The sequence below is a fragment of the Drosophila novamexicana genome, unplaced genomic scaffold (genome assembly GCF_003285875.2).
Source record: "Drosophila novamexicana strain 15010-1031.04,08,12 unplaced genomic scaffold, DnovRS2.1 tig00000009-arrow-pilon, whole genome shotgun sequence".
Lineage (NCBI taxonomy): Eukaryota > Metazoa > Arthropoda > Insecta > Diptera > Drosophilidae > Drosophila > Drosophila novamexicana.
In genome coordinates, this window is record NW_020824766.1 from 887,539 (window position 1) to 900,631 (window position 13,093).

Consider the following 13,093-nt stretch of genomic DNA (forward strand, 5'->3'; position numbering starts at 1 on the left):
TATACTTAAAATTTTAGGGATATTTTATATATATTGACATATATGTATATGCCACCCGATATAACTATTTCGTTGATTTGGCTTACGGTTTTCTGAACCTTGCCTTCTGAATCCAAGGATAATGTTGTCTTAGCTATTTTAAAAAGTTTATATATAACAATAACAACACTATTTTATATACAGATATGTATATGTATGTGAGGTTATGAATCTTTAAATTTGTATGTACAGCAATTGAGCAATTAACCATTTACCGTATTTTGTTTTTCTATTTTGGTAATAGTAGCTTACATATATACATGCATGCACCTACATTTCTACGCACATACATCGTAGTCCCTATGGGCCACTTATATTTGACATTACAATCCCCTGAACAAGCACACAAATGAATGTGTTTGTTAGGTTATGTATGTTTGAATACCTTTAAAGTGTAAGGGACTACGAACTTTCAAAAGAGACAACTGTCAAAGCTCATTTAAATTGTCAAGAAATTTCATTTGACAGTTTTTATCAAAAGGCGTGCAGTTTTCCTATAACAAATTGTGTGGAACAGTGGTTGGCACCTGCTTGTGGGCGAGGCAAACAACGAATAGACAATGAAAACCTGTTCTGTTCAGAAACAGAATTAAAACTTAGAAATGAGACAAAAATCTTTCCCAATTGAACACTCCAATAAACCCAAGTTAATCTCATTAATTCGGTTCGCGTTTCAAACTAACTTCCTGCGTTTTATGAAGCACAGGCTTGAGCCAAGATTAATATATTAAGAACTGCCCGTTGTAGTAAAAATATTAAAAGCTTTAAATATGTTTTCACAAAAAAAAACGGGTACGATTTCCATATACAAGGCCCATTGACGAAAAGTATGTATGAACTACTTACTATAAGCTTTATTGTACATAGTGAAAAAAGGATAGATGTATTAATGTATGCGTATATCTGGGCCTTTTCTTACGCGTTGTAGCGTAGTACCCGGGGACAAGGCTATAATGACCTTTTACCCGCATACAGTATGTAGGGAAATATGTGTGATAATGCACATTGGACACAGGTTCGTCCAGTTGGGTCGATAAATGTTGAATAAATAAACTTGTTGCTGAATTAAGTGGCGACTAGTTGTTGATTGTCAATAGGTGAATGTCAAATATGTGTAATTTATTTATTTTCAATTAACTGAAGTTCTGGACACAACTTAGAAGAGTCTGGTTGCAAGACCTTTAGATTCCAATTGACCAATGCTGGGCGTCGCACAAAAATATTTTGATATTTATTTGACCTATTGCCGTCTGACAAAGGACCTGACTTGGTATTCGACCCCTATAGCCTTGCTGAAAGTAGCACGAAACTGAATATATGGAAACATAGATACATATCGTACCTGGCTGCGCGTCCTACGCGTATGACTTGCTAGATGCGTCAATAGTTGTGGTTGGCTTGTCAGTTGTGCAAAGTCCCATGCCATCGAGGTAATCACAGCAATTGAAGGTTTATTGATTCGACTTTGTCATTTTTCAAGTTCTATATTGATAATCGATTATTGATTTCAAGTTAAAGCCACTCAAGTGTCACCTAATTAATCGCAATCAAAATCACCTAAGGCTCACTTAAATTCTTAAATGCGTGCAAGTTCTTTTGTATACGTACATCCGATTCGATGCGCTCTTTTCTTGGCTGCTTTATTTTATTTATTTTTAATTTAAATGATTTAAAATCTTAAATAATTTCCTATTGATTGAAAAGGTGTGCATTCGTTGTCTCTTTTATATCGTTAACATTTTTCGTGCACTCGCTCGCGTGTCCTGTATTAGTTATTAACACATTGCGTTCTGCATAATGGAACCGTCCGATTTCGACCGATTTGTTAAAGCACTCGCGCACGAATGACCAAGGACCTGCCACAAGCCACTGGACTAGGCAAGCTTGCAACTGTCGTCTGACCCAACCACCACGGAGTGTATCTACCACAGGTAGATAATCAAAGTAATCTAGTTTCATGTGTTGCTCTCTCACCCACTCCTGAATAGAGCGTAAAACGTGGCTATTTCTGCGGTTTCTGGTTTAATGGTCAATTGACACAGCTGAATTCGAAATGGTAGCACACTAGACTCTAGTATATCAAAAAATTTCAAGTATTATTACGAACGAAACAAATGCTCAATTTGATTAGTTACCACAGACCCAAGAGAATATTATACTCTCAGACGGACATATGTTAGAAGGGACCCTATAAGCCTTGATAAATGTACCCCTACCATTGGTCGTTTCTGAAGAGTTTTACAGTGTTAAATCATGACCTCACTATTAATTGCCCTATTACAATCGTAACGTAACTTTAAAAATAGAATCCCCAATCAAAAATTTTTATATGCTACTATTATTGTACGGCAATTCGTCTATTTTGAGAAACTATATGTACTTGCGTCAAACAATCGGCCAAGTGCGTCGTTTACCACCTTCAGGAAAAGGCAATGCGTGATATGTGATAGTTGTTGTGTCGTTCCTATTTGAATTTACAGCTCTAAGAATATTAAATTGCTTGTTTCTGGTAAACAAAAGGTTATTGTATACACAACTGTGTGTCCCGACTGATGGGCTGACTAACTGACTGACTGGCTGTTGATCAAGGCATAGACCTAAGCGCAGGAGCTGGGAAGCTGAATTTTTTATTAAGTTGGAAATAAATCAAGTTGATGTGCTTGGGAGTGCCTGGTTAGATGATGCCCTCAACATGATAAGCACAAGCGCCCTTCGGCGTGGGTGCTAAGCTATCAATAATTTGCAAGAGACTTGACATTCGCATGCCCTAATATGATCTTATGCCTTTTTTATCCATTTCTTTCGATTGAATTTGATCAAATTTCAAAATGCATACGTATCTATAATCAAAATTACATGTATAATTTGACACACATGTTTTAATACACATAAAATCTAAACATGAACCGCTCTCCCACGCCAATACCTATTTTTATTTTTACTAAATATTTAATGAGTAAAAGCATAAGTCTAGCGTTCTTAAAAATAAACCTATACAAATAAATTAGTTCTCCCTGCGGGGCTAAAACTCGTGTGCATTAACCGACGGAACAAATTCTCCATAATGACATTTGGCATTGTGTACACAGAAAATGGATCCGTGTTTTGCCAATGTAGAGAGTTACGTCTAGGCCCATTTTTAAACAAATATGTTAAATGTTATTTGAAATATGTTTTACCGATTGCTAGGTGCAAATGATAGAGGCATGTGCATAGGTATGCATGCAAGGATGCATGTTTAAAGAAAATATTGCCCTACTATGCGATTCTCATGAATTCAAGTAAGTATTTTAGATTTTCAGGCGTTGAATATAAGTTTAATCAGATTGTTTTTGTTAAATAAACTTTTTTTTTTGAACGTAGGTATGAATATATGTATGTATGCACTAGTTAACGATTTATGTATGTATGTACATTTCTCTCTCTCTCTCTCTCTCTCTTGCGCTTAATTAAACCCCTTTTCTTCTTTTTTTGTTCTTTCAGTCATATATGTATATTAAGGAATATTAAAGGATATGACAATAAAAGTAATTCTGCGTTTGTATGTGATTTCGGGGTAAGTTCATATGCTTTTACAAATATAAATATATTCATAAATTTCTAAAAAACATAATGACATAATTGTGTCTTCACACCTTTAATGAAGCTTTTATCCAATGAAAATATATATTTCGATTAGTTTATAGATGTTTCCATTTTATTTTATGTTTGTTCTATTTTATATATGTATACCTTCATAATGATTGACTTTTTTCTAAAAAGAAAAAGTCTCGTTTTTTTTCAACATTGCACTTGTCAAAAAACAAATCTGTTTAACCATAGATAATTTTATTTAACCCAACACCATAAATATGAACATAGATATATAAATCCGAATTCTAGTAGACATGTACTCGTAAATAGGGTATTTAGTTGGTTTGATAAGAGACTTAGCCCAGTGGTCACTCTTCGGACTTTGATTTGCCCAACTCGTTAGAATTGTTGCTGCACTGCTGAAGAATATCTAATTCGCAAGTACTTGTAGCCTTGTTGAAAAATTGGCCTGCCTCGCACTCGGCCTCGATCTTCTGGCCATGCAGGCACACAAAGTAGCCGCGACAATTCTGTGTGTCCCGCGCTAGTTGGCCATGTCTGCCATTGCAGACGCCCACACGCTCGCCGTTCTCCATGAGGCAGGTGCCGTCATTCTGCCGGCAGATGCCCAGCAGGCTGTCATAGCTTTCACCATTGCGGCAACGTTGCGATATGGGCTCGTCCTCGTCGCAGCTGATGTAACGCCGACAGTCGCCTGGTTCGGCTATGGAGGCGCCCTCACCGATCACCTCGCAGAGATTGGCGAAGTCGGTGGGTGCATCACTGCATTTCTCTGCCGGCTGTGGCTCAGCCAATTCAAATTCCACGAGCTCCGTCTTCAGCTCTGGACTTTTCGCCTGTACATCGAGCTCCTCGTCTGTGGTCAGCTCGAAAGACTGGCACTGCTGGAGTGTGGCGTTGAAGAAGTAGCCCGCGTAGCAGCGCTCGCAGCGCAGTTTGTTTGAGACGCAAATATAAAAGTTGTTGCAATTAGCTAAATCCGGCAGTAGGTGTCCATGTTTGCCCTCGCACAGTACTGGATTTGGTGGCTCATGATCGCTGCTCAAAATTGTATTGGTCACATTCTGATTCCCCTCAGTGATTACATACGGACAGGAGCCGTCGTCTGGCGTGCACAGCAGCTGCTCCGCATCAAAGTAGGCACCTGCGCTGCAGCGTTGGACAAGGGGCACACCCCCCGCGCAAATATAGTACCTGGTACAGTCCCTATAGTCGGCCACGTAGCTGCCATCCTGCAGACTGTCGCAGCTGAAGAGCGCACTATTGTTTCCACTTTCTCCCAGCTTACCACGCTGACAGAGCTGCGGGGCGCCCACATCCGATTCGGAAGTCGAAAGAGGCTCGCAGCGTCCCAGAGTTGCATTGAAGCGCATTTTGGACTCACACTCAGCCAGAATGGCGAGTCCATGCACACAGGCGTAGTACTGGTTACAGTAAAGCTGGTGAGGCAGCCGCGTGCCATGAGCTGTTTTCTTGCACAGATCTAGGCTCGCCAGAGAATCTGCCAGAGATTTCTGTAGACACTGACCCTGATCAGGGCGGCACTGCGCCAGATGCTTGTTAAAGTACTCTCCCGTCGGACAGTATAGCAACTGGGCGGCACTCTGATAGGAGCTGGAGCTGGAGTTGGCATTGGGAGTGTAGCTGGAGCAATTGTAATAGGCGCGGCAGTTGTGATCATGCGCTATCAGACCGCCAGACGTATTATTAACGCACAGCGATTCTATTTGCGGACAGCTGCCATCGTTGGGTCGACAGTAGCCCAGGCTGGCATCGAAAAAGCTGCCGGAGGTGCAGCTTTGCAGCAAGGCGGGCTGCTCCTGCAGGCACAGATAGAAACGCGTGCAGTCCTCCGCATGCGCAACGCTCTGGCCATCCGGCTGGCCCACACAGCTGCTGCTGCTACTCGTGGTCTGAGCTTGGCATTTCGCCAAAGGCTGGCATTTGTTTAGCTGCCGAGCGTAGCTCTGGCCACGCAAACAGCTGCCCAGATGCCACTCGTCCGCATCGCAGTGGTAAAAGAACTGGGTGCAATTGACATCGGGCAGCGGCAAAGCACGCAGCTCGCCCTGCTGGCAGGAGCGGCGCAAGCCGCTGCCCTGGCAGCTGCCGTCGTTGGCCACACAGCCGAGCAAGGGCTCGAACTGATCCGATTGGCCACACGACTTACCAATCCATCGCCCATTGACGCACTGTTCGTATGAGCGGCAACTGGTGGCCAAGGCGCGTTTTTGTCCATGCAAGCAGCCAGCGGATTCCACTTGACTAACGTTCAGTCGGCACTGATTGGCATCATTCGGCAGGCAGTAGTTGGCCACACGGCTGAAGTACATGCCGAGCGGACACTGCTGAATCCACCAGGAGTTTTCCATGCACATTAAAAACTTATCACAGCCATTTGGATACGGTCGCACTGTCAGATGCTGGCACTCAACTTTCACTTTGGTCGCGCTACGATTGAACCAGCCGCAAAAATCCTCGCCCTCAAATTCCGGCATGGGCAGACAGGTGCTTAAGTGCACTGCATAGTAGTGGCGCCTGGGGCAGCTGCGCAGCCGCCATTTGCCTGCCGCACAACGAAAATATTGCAGACAGTTGCCCTTGCCATCTGTGGTCGGTATCGTCTCGGATTCGGTGCTCAGGCCGCAGGGCGGCAAGCCCGGCACTCGTGCATAGCTGCAGACCATGTCATCACGCGGCTCCAAGCAAAGCTGTTGCTCAGGATTGTAATACCGCGCCTCGGAGCAAGTACGTCTGCGCCAATTGCCGTCCAGGCAAATCTCGTATTGGGAACAGTTTGCTGGCACGGAACGCTTCATATTCACCTCGCAGACAAACTGCAATGAAATGGTTGACATATAATCAGATATACGATTTACGCAATTAAATTGGAGCTATTATTTCCAGCTAACCGCAGATCACGAGGATTAGGGTTCGAACTTTCAAGAAGCGGACAAAAGCTGAGTAAGAAAATTTAAGGTCGAAAGTCCGTTGATATTTGAAAGTGTGGAACTAAGGGGCTAATAGCCAAAGTCCTTTCCTTTACCCCTTGATTGCCATCTACAATTAGAAGCCAACTAAATAAAAGACCGAAATAAAAGTTCAGCTCGGGTAAATAAACATATATGTATATATATTTGGATAGGTATAAAATTTGGATCAAGCGGAATTTCTCATAATATATAGTAACTCATAAATAACAAAAGTAATTATATAAGTGTGTAATTTAAGACATCGTCTAAGCTCTACATGGGTTCAAGTCATTCGTTTAGGGTCGCATTTTATATGGTTAGCTTATGCAAGCTTCTGGAAGAATTTTTTAAGGAATGATAGTGATCTTACTTTTTCCTCCGGCTCCACAGATCTCTTTCGTATGTCATGTTCCTTGATCAGGCACATGTTTAAGGTGCGATCAAAGAGTTTACCGCCTGCGCATTTGTGATACGTGACAACTTCCGCCTTTCCATCGCACGAGCAAAATCCTTCGGAAGTATTCTTTGCTGCAAATGCCTCGAATTGTGCCCGATTCAAGCAATCACGAGGATCACAGGCAGCAACAGTGGCCGTCACTTCATCCACGCAGACACCCATGTTGACGTCAAAGACGTGTCCAGCGGTGCAATGATAATATGTGGGCACAATATCACAGGAGCAGAAGCCCTTGGTCGTATTCTTTGCTGCGAATGTGTCAAATTTGGAACGAGTTCTGCATAGCGCCGGATCGCAAGCATCGACCACACAAACGTTAAAGGTCTGATCAAAGATGTGGAATTCACCACAGCTCTGATAGGTGGCAACGCCTACAGCCTGGCATGTACAGAAACCATTAACGGAATCCCTGGCTGCAAAAGTGGTTAATTCAGCGAGGTTGTTGCACTGAGAGGCATCACAAGCCGTTTTTAGATTGGCTTTGGTATCTGGTTCCAGGCATAATTCCAATGTGGCATTGTATTCCTTGCCCACTGGACAGGACTCAAAGATGGCGATACCTTCGATACACAAACAAAAGCCTATAGTTGTGTTAAGAGCAGCGTAGGTGGAGTGATCAGCCAGTTTTGCACATTTTCCTTTGGTACAAACGGTGCTAGGTGCCTATCATAAATACAGTCGTTAAGAATCCACAATGATTACGACTTCATTTAAACCCACCTCCATTAGTTCGCAGATTCCTTCGGTGGCATTGTAAACTTTTCCGTTATCGCAGTTTCTGTAGTTTGCCGTGCCGTTAATACATACACAAAAGCTTGTGCCGTCCTCTTCGTTCGATGAGGGGAAAGTGTCATATTCCTCAAGGCAAGAACACTTCTCCGAGTCACAATATTGGCTTGATAAGCAATTCTGTTGAAGATACCCGACATATGATTTATTGTATTGGATTAGAGTAGAATTAAGTGACTTACTGATTCCAGGCATATTTCCAGGATGGCATCAAACACCTTACCATCTGGGCAAAGACTGTAATTCGGTATTCCTCCCTGACAGTAACAGAAGCCCAAAGTGCCATTGCTTGCCTCATATGGCTGATTTTCGGCAAGAGTATCACATTGTGTCGCATCACAGACTTCTGGGCCCTACATTTCAAATGAATTAATATTTATCATCAATATCAATGGATACGGAAGGCTCAGTCGCACGCTTACCACCTCCAAGCAAATCAGTAGTTCTGTATCGAATTCCTTGCCCGAAGGACACAAGGTATATTCAGCGCAGAAGTCCTTACAGGTGCAGAAGCCATCTACGGTACTTTTAGCTGGGAAAACTATATTCGGTATTATATTAACAGCACACGTTGTTGAGTCGCACTCATTGCAGATGCATGAGGTATCCGCCTGCGGAACATATAATGAAAATAACTTTCGGAAAGCAGAGATGGGAAGGAGAGTATTTACAGCTGAGTCCAAGCAAATGCCTAAAGAGTCATCGTATGTTTTACCGGGCGGGCATTCACTAAACGTGGGCACCTCTGATAAGCAGTAACAGAATCCAGTTTCTGAATTAAGGGCTGGGAATGTGTCACCATCTGTCTTATTAACACAATAGTTGCGACAGCATCTGGGCTATAATTTTCGGAGTATTAGCATGGAAGATCATAAGTATTTCAATTATTATTAAGCAATCAACATACATCTGGCTGTGGGGCTAGCACGCATAGGAGTAGTGTTCCATCGAAGCTATATCCAATCGGGCAGGGTACTGGTATGGGTTCGTTGACGCGACATAAACAAAAACTATCCGGATCATCATAGTTTACCGAAACGGAGTATTCATCTTTGCCCTGACACGCTAGAGGATCGCAAGGACCCGTCTGAAATGTTACCATATAATAGAAGCGTAAAGACTTCTACACTCCATATCGAGTACTTACAAATGTGCATATTTCTAGCGTTTCATCGAACGTATAACCAGATTCGCACTTCTGCAAGTAGGCGCCATCGCTTTCGCAGAGACAGAACGTGCTGTTATCACAAGTTAGCGACGGGTAAGCCTGGTTCAGTGTGTTTTTCGTGCATACCGATTGATCACAGGAGCTCTACAATTCATAAAGAGATTTCTTTAACTTATCCATATCCAGATATAGTGTAATATTCCACTTACACTAGGCTGGGCCAGACAAATCAACAAGGTTGTGTCAAATATTGCGTCCGCAGGGCAGGAACGAATGGTGGCGACATTGTCAAGACACAAGTAGAACTTTGTGTCATCGTCGGCGACAGGGAAGGCGGCGTTATTGTCAGCTGTGGCGCACAGATTAGCACTGCACGACACTTTGCTGGAGCATTTGCCAGTCGCTGAGTCGAAACCCTCGCCCACAGCGCAATCAACCACTTGTGGAACTCCGTCGGTGCAATGATAGTATTTGGAGCAGATGGGATGTGCCACATTACCGGATCCACAGCTGCAGGGATTTATGCACTGTCCAGTGACATCGATTCTGCAGGCACTACCATCAAACCACTCCCCGCTTGGGCAAGTGGCAGGCACAGCCAATCCATCAGAGCAGGTCACGTAGGAGGTACAATCAGCAGGGTCGATCATCTGGTAACCGTTCGGCCGGTTGCGACATATCCAGCAGGTGGCATCGGTGTCGGGTACACAAGCGCCCTCGCTATTGCTGAATATATTGCCCTGACCACAGGTGCCGTCGATCAGTTCGCCATCATGACAGAGTTGATACTTGTCACAGTCCGTTGGATGCGCAACCATGCTTCCCTCAGCCATACCATTGGGACAGGTGCAGTCACTGTCTGCTGCGCGCTTGCTGCGCGAATTCGGCTGCAACAGCTTGTTCTCGGGGCATAGATTGTTTTCATCCGTGCGACAGATGCCCACGGAGGCATCGAAGTAGAAGCCACCAATGCAGGATTCCTTCTTCCAGATGCCACTGATGCAGGCAATATAGCTCCAACAGTTATCTGCAGCAACAGCTGCCTTGATATCCTTGCACGCACCACCCACAACAATAGGAGTCTCTCGACCAGGCACAGATGGAGTAACGATGACGGTGTCGTTACCTGAGCCGGAGCCAGAGCCAGAGCCAGAGCCGGAGTCGGAGCCAGAGCCAGAGCCAGAGCCAGAGTCGGAATCACTGCCAGTATCGCATTGTGGACACACATTGTCCACATCTATTACGCAAGTGGAAAGATCAGTATCGAAATAGGATCCGCTTGGACAGGTCTTTGACTGCCAGTTGCCATCTTCGCACTTATAATACTGATTGCAATTCTCTGCATTGTCAGTCACATCGCCATCCACGCAGTCCGAAGTTGAGCTGTCAGGGCAGCAGTTATTGCTGTCTATCACGCATACTCTGATCTCAGGATCAAAGTAGTTGCCCCGATGGCAATCTCCGGGCACCAGTTCACCATTTAAGCAAGTAAAATATAAACGGCAGTTGTCCGGATTGGGAACTAGCTCGCCATGACTAGAGCCATCGGCGCAGTCACACTCTGAGGGTGGAGCCTGGGTGGTGGTTGTTGTGCCATTCTTGTCGGGGCATGTGCCGGGTATGCAGTGCGGACCCGATACATCGAAGTAGCTGCCAGTTGGACACTCTTGAGCGGTTGCCTTTTGCCCTGAGCACATGTAGAAGATAGTGCAGTTGTCCTCATCAGCCACCGCAGAGCCATCGGGCTTGCCAATGCAGAAGTTCTCCCAGCATTGCGAGTTATTCTCATCAACGACGCAAGCCGACAGGGCGGAGTCAAAGTAGGTGCCACTGGCGCAGGATTGCAGCGTTGCCTCCTGATCCCGGCAGACGTAAAAGCTGGCGCAGGATGTGTTGCTTGGCAAAAACTCGCCGTTTTCTTTGTCCATGCATTTATTTTGCCAGCACTCCGCATCTGGGTCTGGAGCGCAACCATTTGTCTGGATATCAAAGTAGCTGCCAGCATCGCATGTCTGGGCATACGCCAGCTGCTGATCACATATATAGAAATCCTTGCAATAGCCAGACTTCAACAAATAAGCGCCATTAACCTCGTCGGCACAAATGTTGGCGGCCTAGAAGTATATAAATAAATAAATACTGAAAATATAGGAGCAGTAAATCTCCGGAATCAGTTAGAGGCGCCGACTTACATCCGCCAGGGGCGCAGCCAGGCTCAGTTTGCATAGACCACGTCCTGCTGTTGAGCATTTGCCAGTTTTCGAATTATACTCCTTGCCGGTGGGGCAATTTATGGAGCGCACAGTATTCTTGGTGGAGCAACGATAATAGCTGGAACAGCTGCTGGGATTCGGCCAATGTGGTGACAGGCCACGAAGCTTGCGGTAAACGCATTCAGGATCAGCAGCGCCGGCAAGGGATGCCACTGCGGTCAATGTAACCACAGTAAGCAGAGTAACTATTGGGAAGAGTTAGAAAAAGTTGAGCAAATGGTTAACTTTTGTCAACTCTCTACGAGAGACAATCGGTGTCCTTTGCTGACCTTTCATTTCTATGCACTAATATTCCACGTCTATTGCTATAATTGTACTCCGCCCAATTACCAAAATTTCAGACCCTTTATATACACATATTAAGATATCGCAGTTAACATTGATTTCTGCTTATCAGCATCGATCGATCAGCGCGTTCCTTATCAGTATTGTAGTTTCTGTTAAACATGCGCCCATGAAGTATTTTTTAATTGAGTTCAAGAATTTTGCATCAATTCCGGGAAGACAACAAATCTATATTGTCGTAGACTCTGTTCAGCCACACCCCTCATATCAATATAATCAGTATTTAATTGCTTATGAATGAAGTTCATTATGGAACCATGGAATGGCAATACTCCTGCTCCCAAAGTATTTAAAAGCACATTTACAATTTTCGTTCTAGATATATATGCATATGTATATAAATATTTTCGTGCTATATTAGTATTAGGCGCATTCACGATCGCAAGTTAAGTTTTTAGAGTCCCAGTAGAGATCGCCGCATGTTTTAATAAAGCCCCGGTCCCCATCGCAGTGTATAAACTGGTGGCAGTCATAGGGATGGGGCAGGTACTCCACACCGGGATGCATTTTGCACATGGAGTTGGCATCCACATAGATCTCCGTGGTTGTTGGCGTTAAGAGGGTAGACAATGTTGTTGCTTTGGTTGATGTCTCTGCCGTATCTGTTTCACCTGTTGGAGTCTGTGTTAAATCTGTTGGTGTGCTTTGGGTTGAAGTTCTTGGCACTTCGGTGGGTCCCACATCTGTTGGAGTTAGTGGCAGCTCTGTTGGTGTGCCCTGTGTGGAAGTTCTTGGCACTTCGGTGGGTCGATCTTCTGTTGGAGTTAGTGGCAGCTCTGTTGGTGTGCCCTTGGTGGAAGTTCTTGGCACTTCGGTGGGTCCAACATCTGTTGGAGTCTGTGTTAAATCTGTTGGTGTGCCCTGTGTAGAAGTTTTTGGCACTTCGGTGGGTCCAACATCTGTTGGAGTCTGTGGCAACTCTGTTGGTGTGCCCTGGGTTGACGTTTTCGGTACTTCGGTGGGTCCAACATCTGTTGGTGTGCCCGGGTCCTCGGTTGACACGGTAGGATCACTTGGAGTCGGTGATGCGTCTGTGGATAATTCGGTTGTTGAGGTACTCCGCGTCCCAGTTGAGCCGCTGTCAGTGGGTGTCGATTGGGTGGAGGTCGGTTGAGTGGAGGACGGTGCTGTGGGAGTCGTTGTTGCTGGACTTGGCTTAACACATCGTCTTGCATTGAGTGCTGTTGTCAGGAGCAGCAGCTGCAACGATATAAATATCCAGGAGACCACTGAAACAAATACACATTTCCCTTGATATAGTGCTTGGGTTGGGGTAATTAAGAACACTTCAATTTTTTACAAAACTCACATCTCATTTTGTTCTGGGATCAAGTATTTATCTGTACTAGAGCAAGTGCATGCTGTTCTCTTTATATTTATATCAATTGGAAATGCATCGTCTATGGTCACCTTATCAATACCTAATTAGTATATAACATGGCACTTAAGTATTTAT

General features: G+C 44.4%; 2 protein-coding genes across 2 annotated transcripts; both read right to left on the minus strand.

Annotated features, from left to right (window-relative positions):
• Nucleotides 1-3,980: 3,980 nt before the first annotated feature.
• Nucleotides 3,981-11,634, minus strand: LOC115768653. The gene is made up of 11 exons (XM_030713330.1): nt 11,562-11,634; nt 11,212-11,477; nt 9,229-11,133; nt 8,999-9,163; nt 8,759-8,938; nt 8,523-8,690; nt 8,274-8,462; nt 8,034-8,204; nt 7,783-7,971; nt 6,976-7,725; nt 3,981-6,470 (listed from the first exon to the last, which is right to left on the minus strand). Exons 1-11 carry the CDS (start codon nt 11,566-11,568, stop codon nt 3,981-3,983), a joined length of 6,480 nt encoding a protein of 2,159 aa, XP_030569190.1. The 5' UTR covers nt 11,569-11,634.
• A 208-nt stretch (nt 11,635-11,842) lies between these two features.
• Nucleotides 11,843-12,965, minus strand: LOC115766068 (fibrous sheath CABYR-binding protein). The gene is made up of 2 exons (XM_030709876.1): nt 12,947-12,965; nt 11,843-12,866 (listed from the first exon to the last, which is right to left on the minus strand). The coding sequence occupies exons 1-2, from the start codon at nt 12,951-12,953 to the stop codon at nt 12,001-12,003; spliced, it is 873 nt and encodes a 290-aa protein (XP_030565736.1). The 5' UTR covers nt 12,954-12,965; the 3' UTR covers nt 11,843-12,000.
• Between the last annotated feature and the right edge of the window lie 128 nt (nt 12,966-13,093).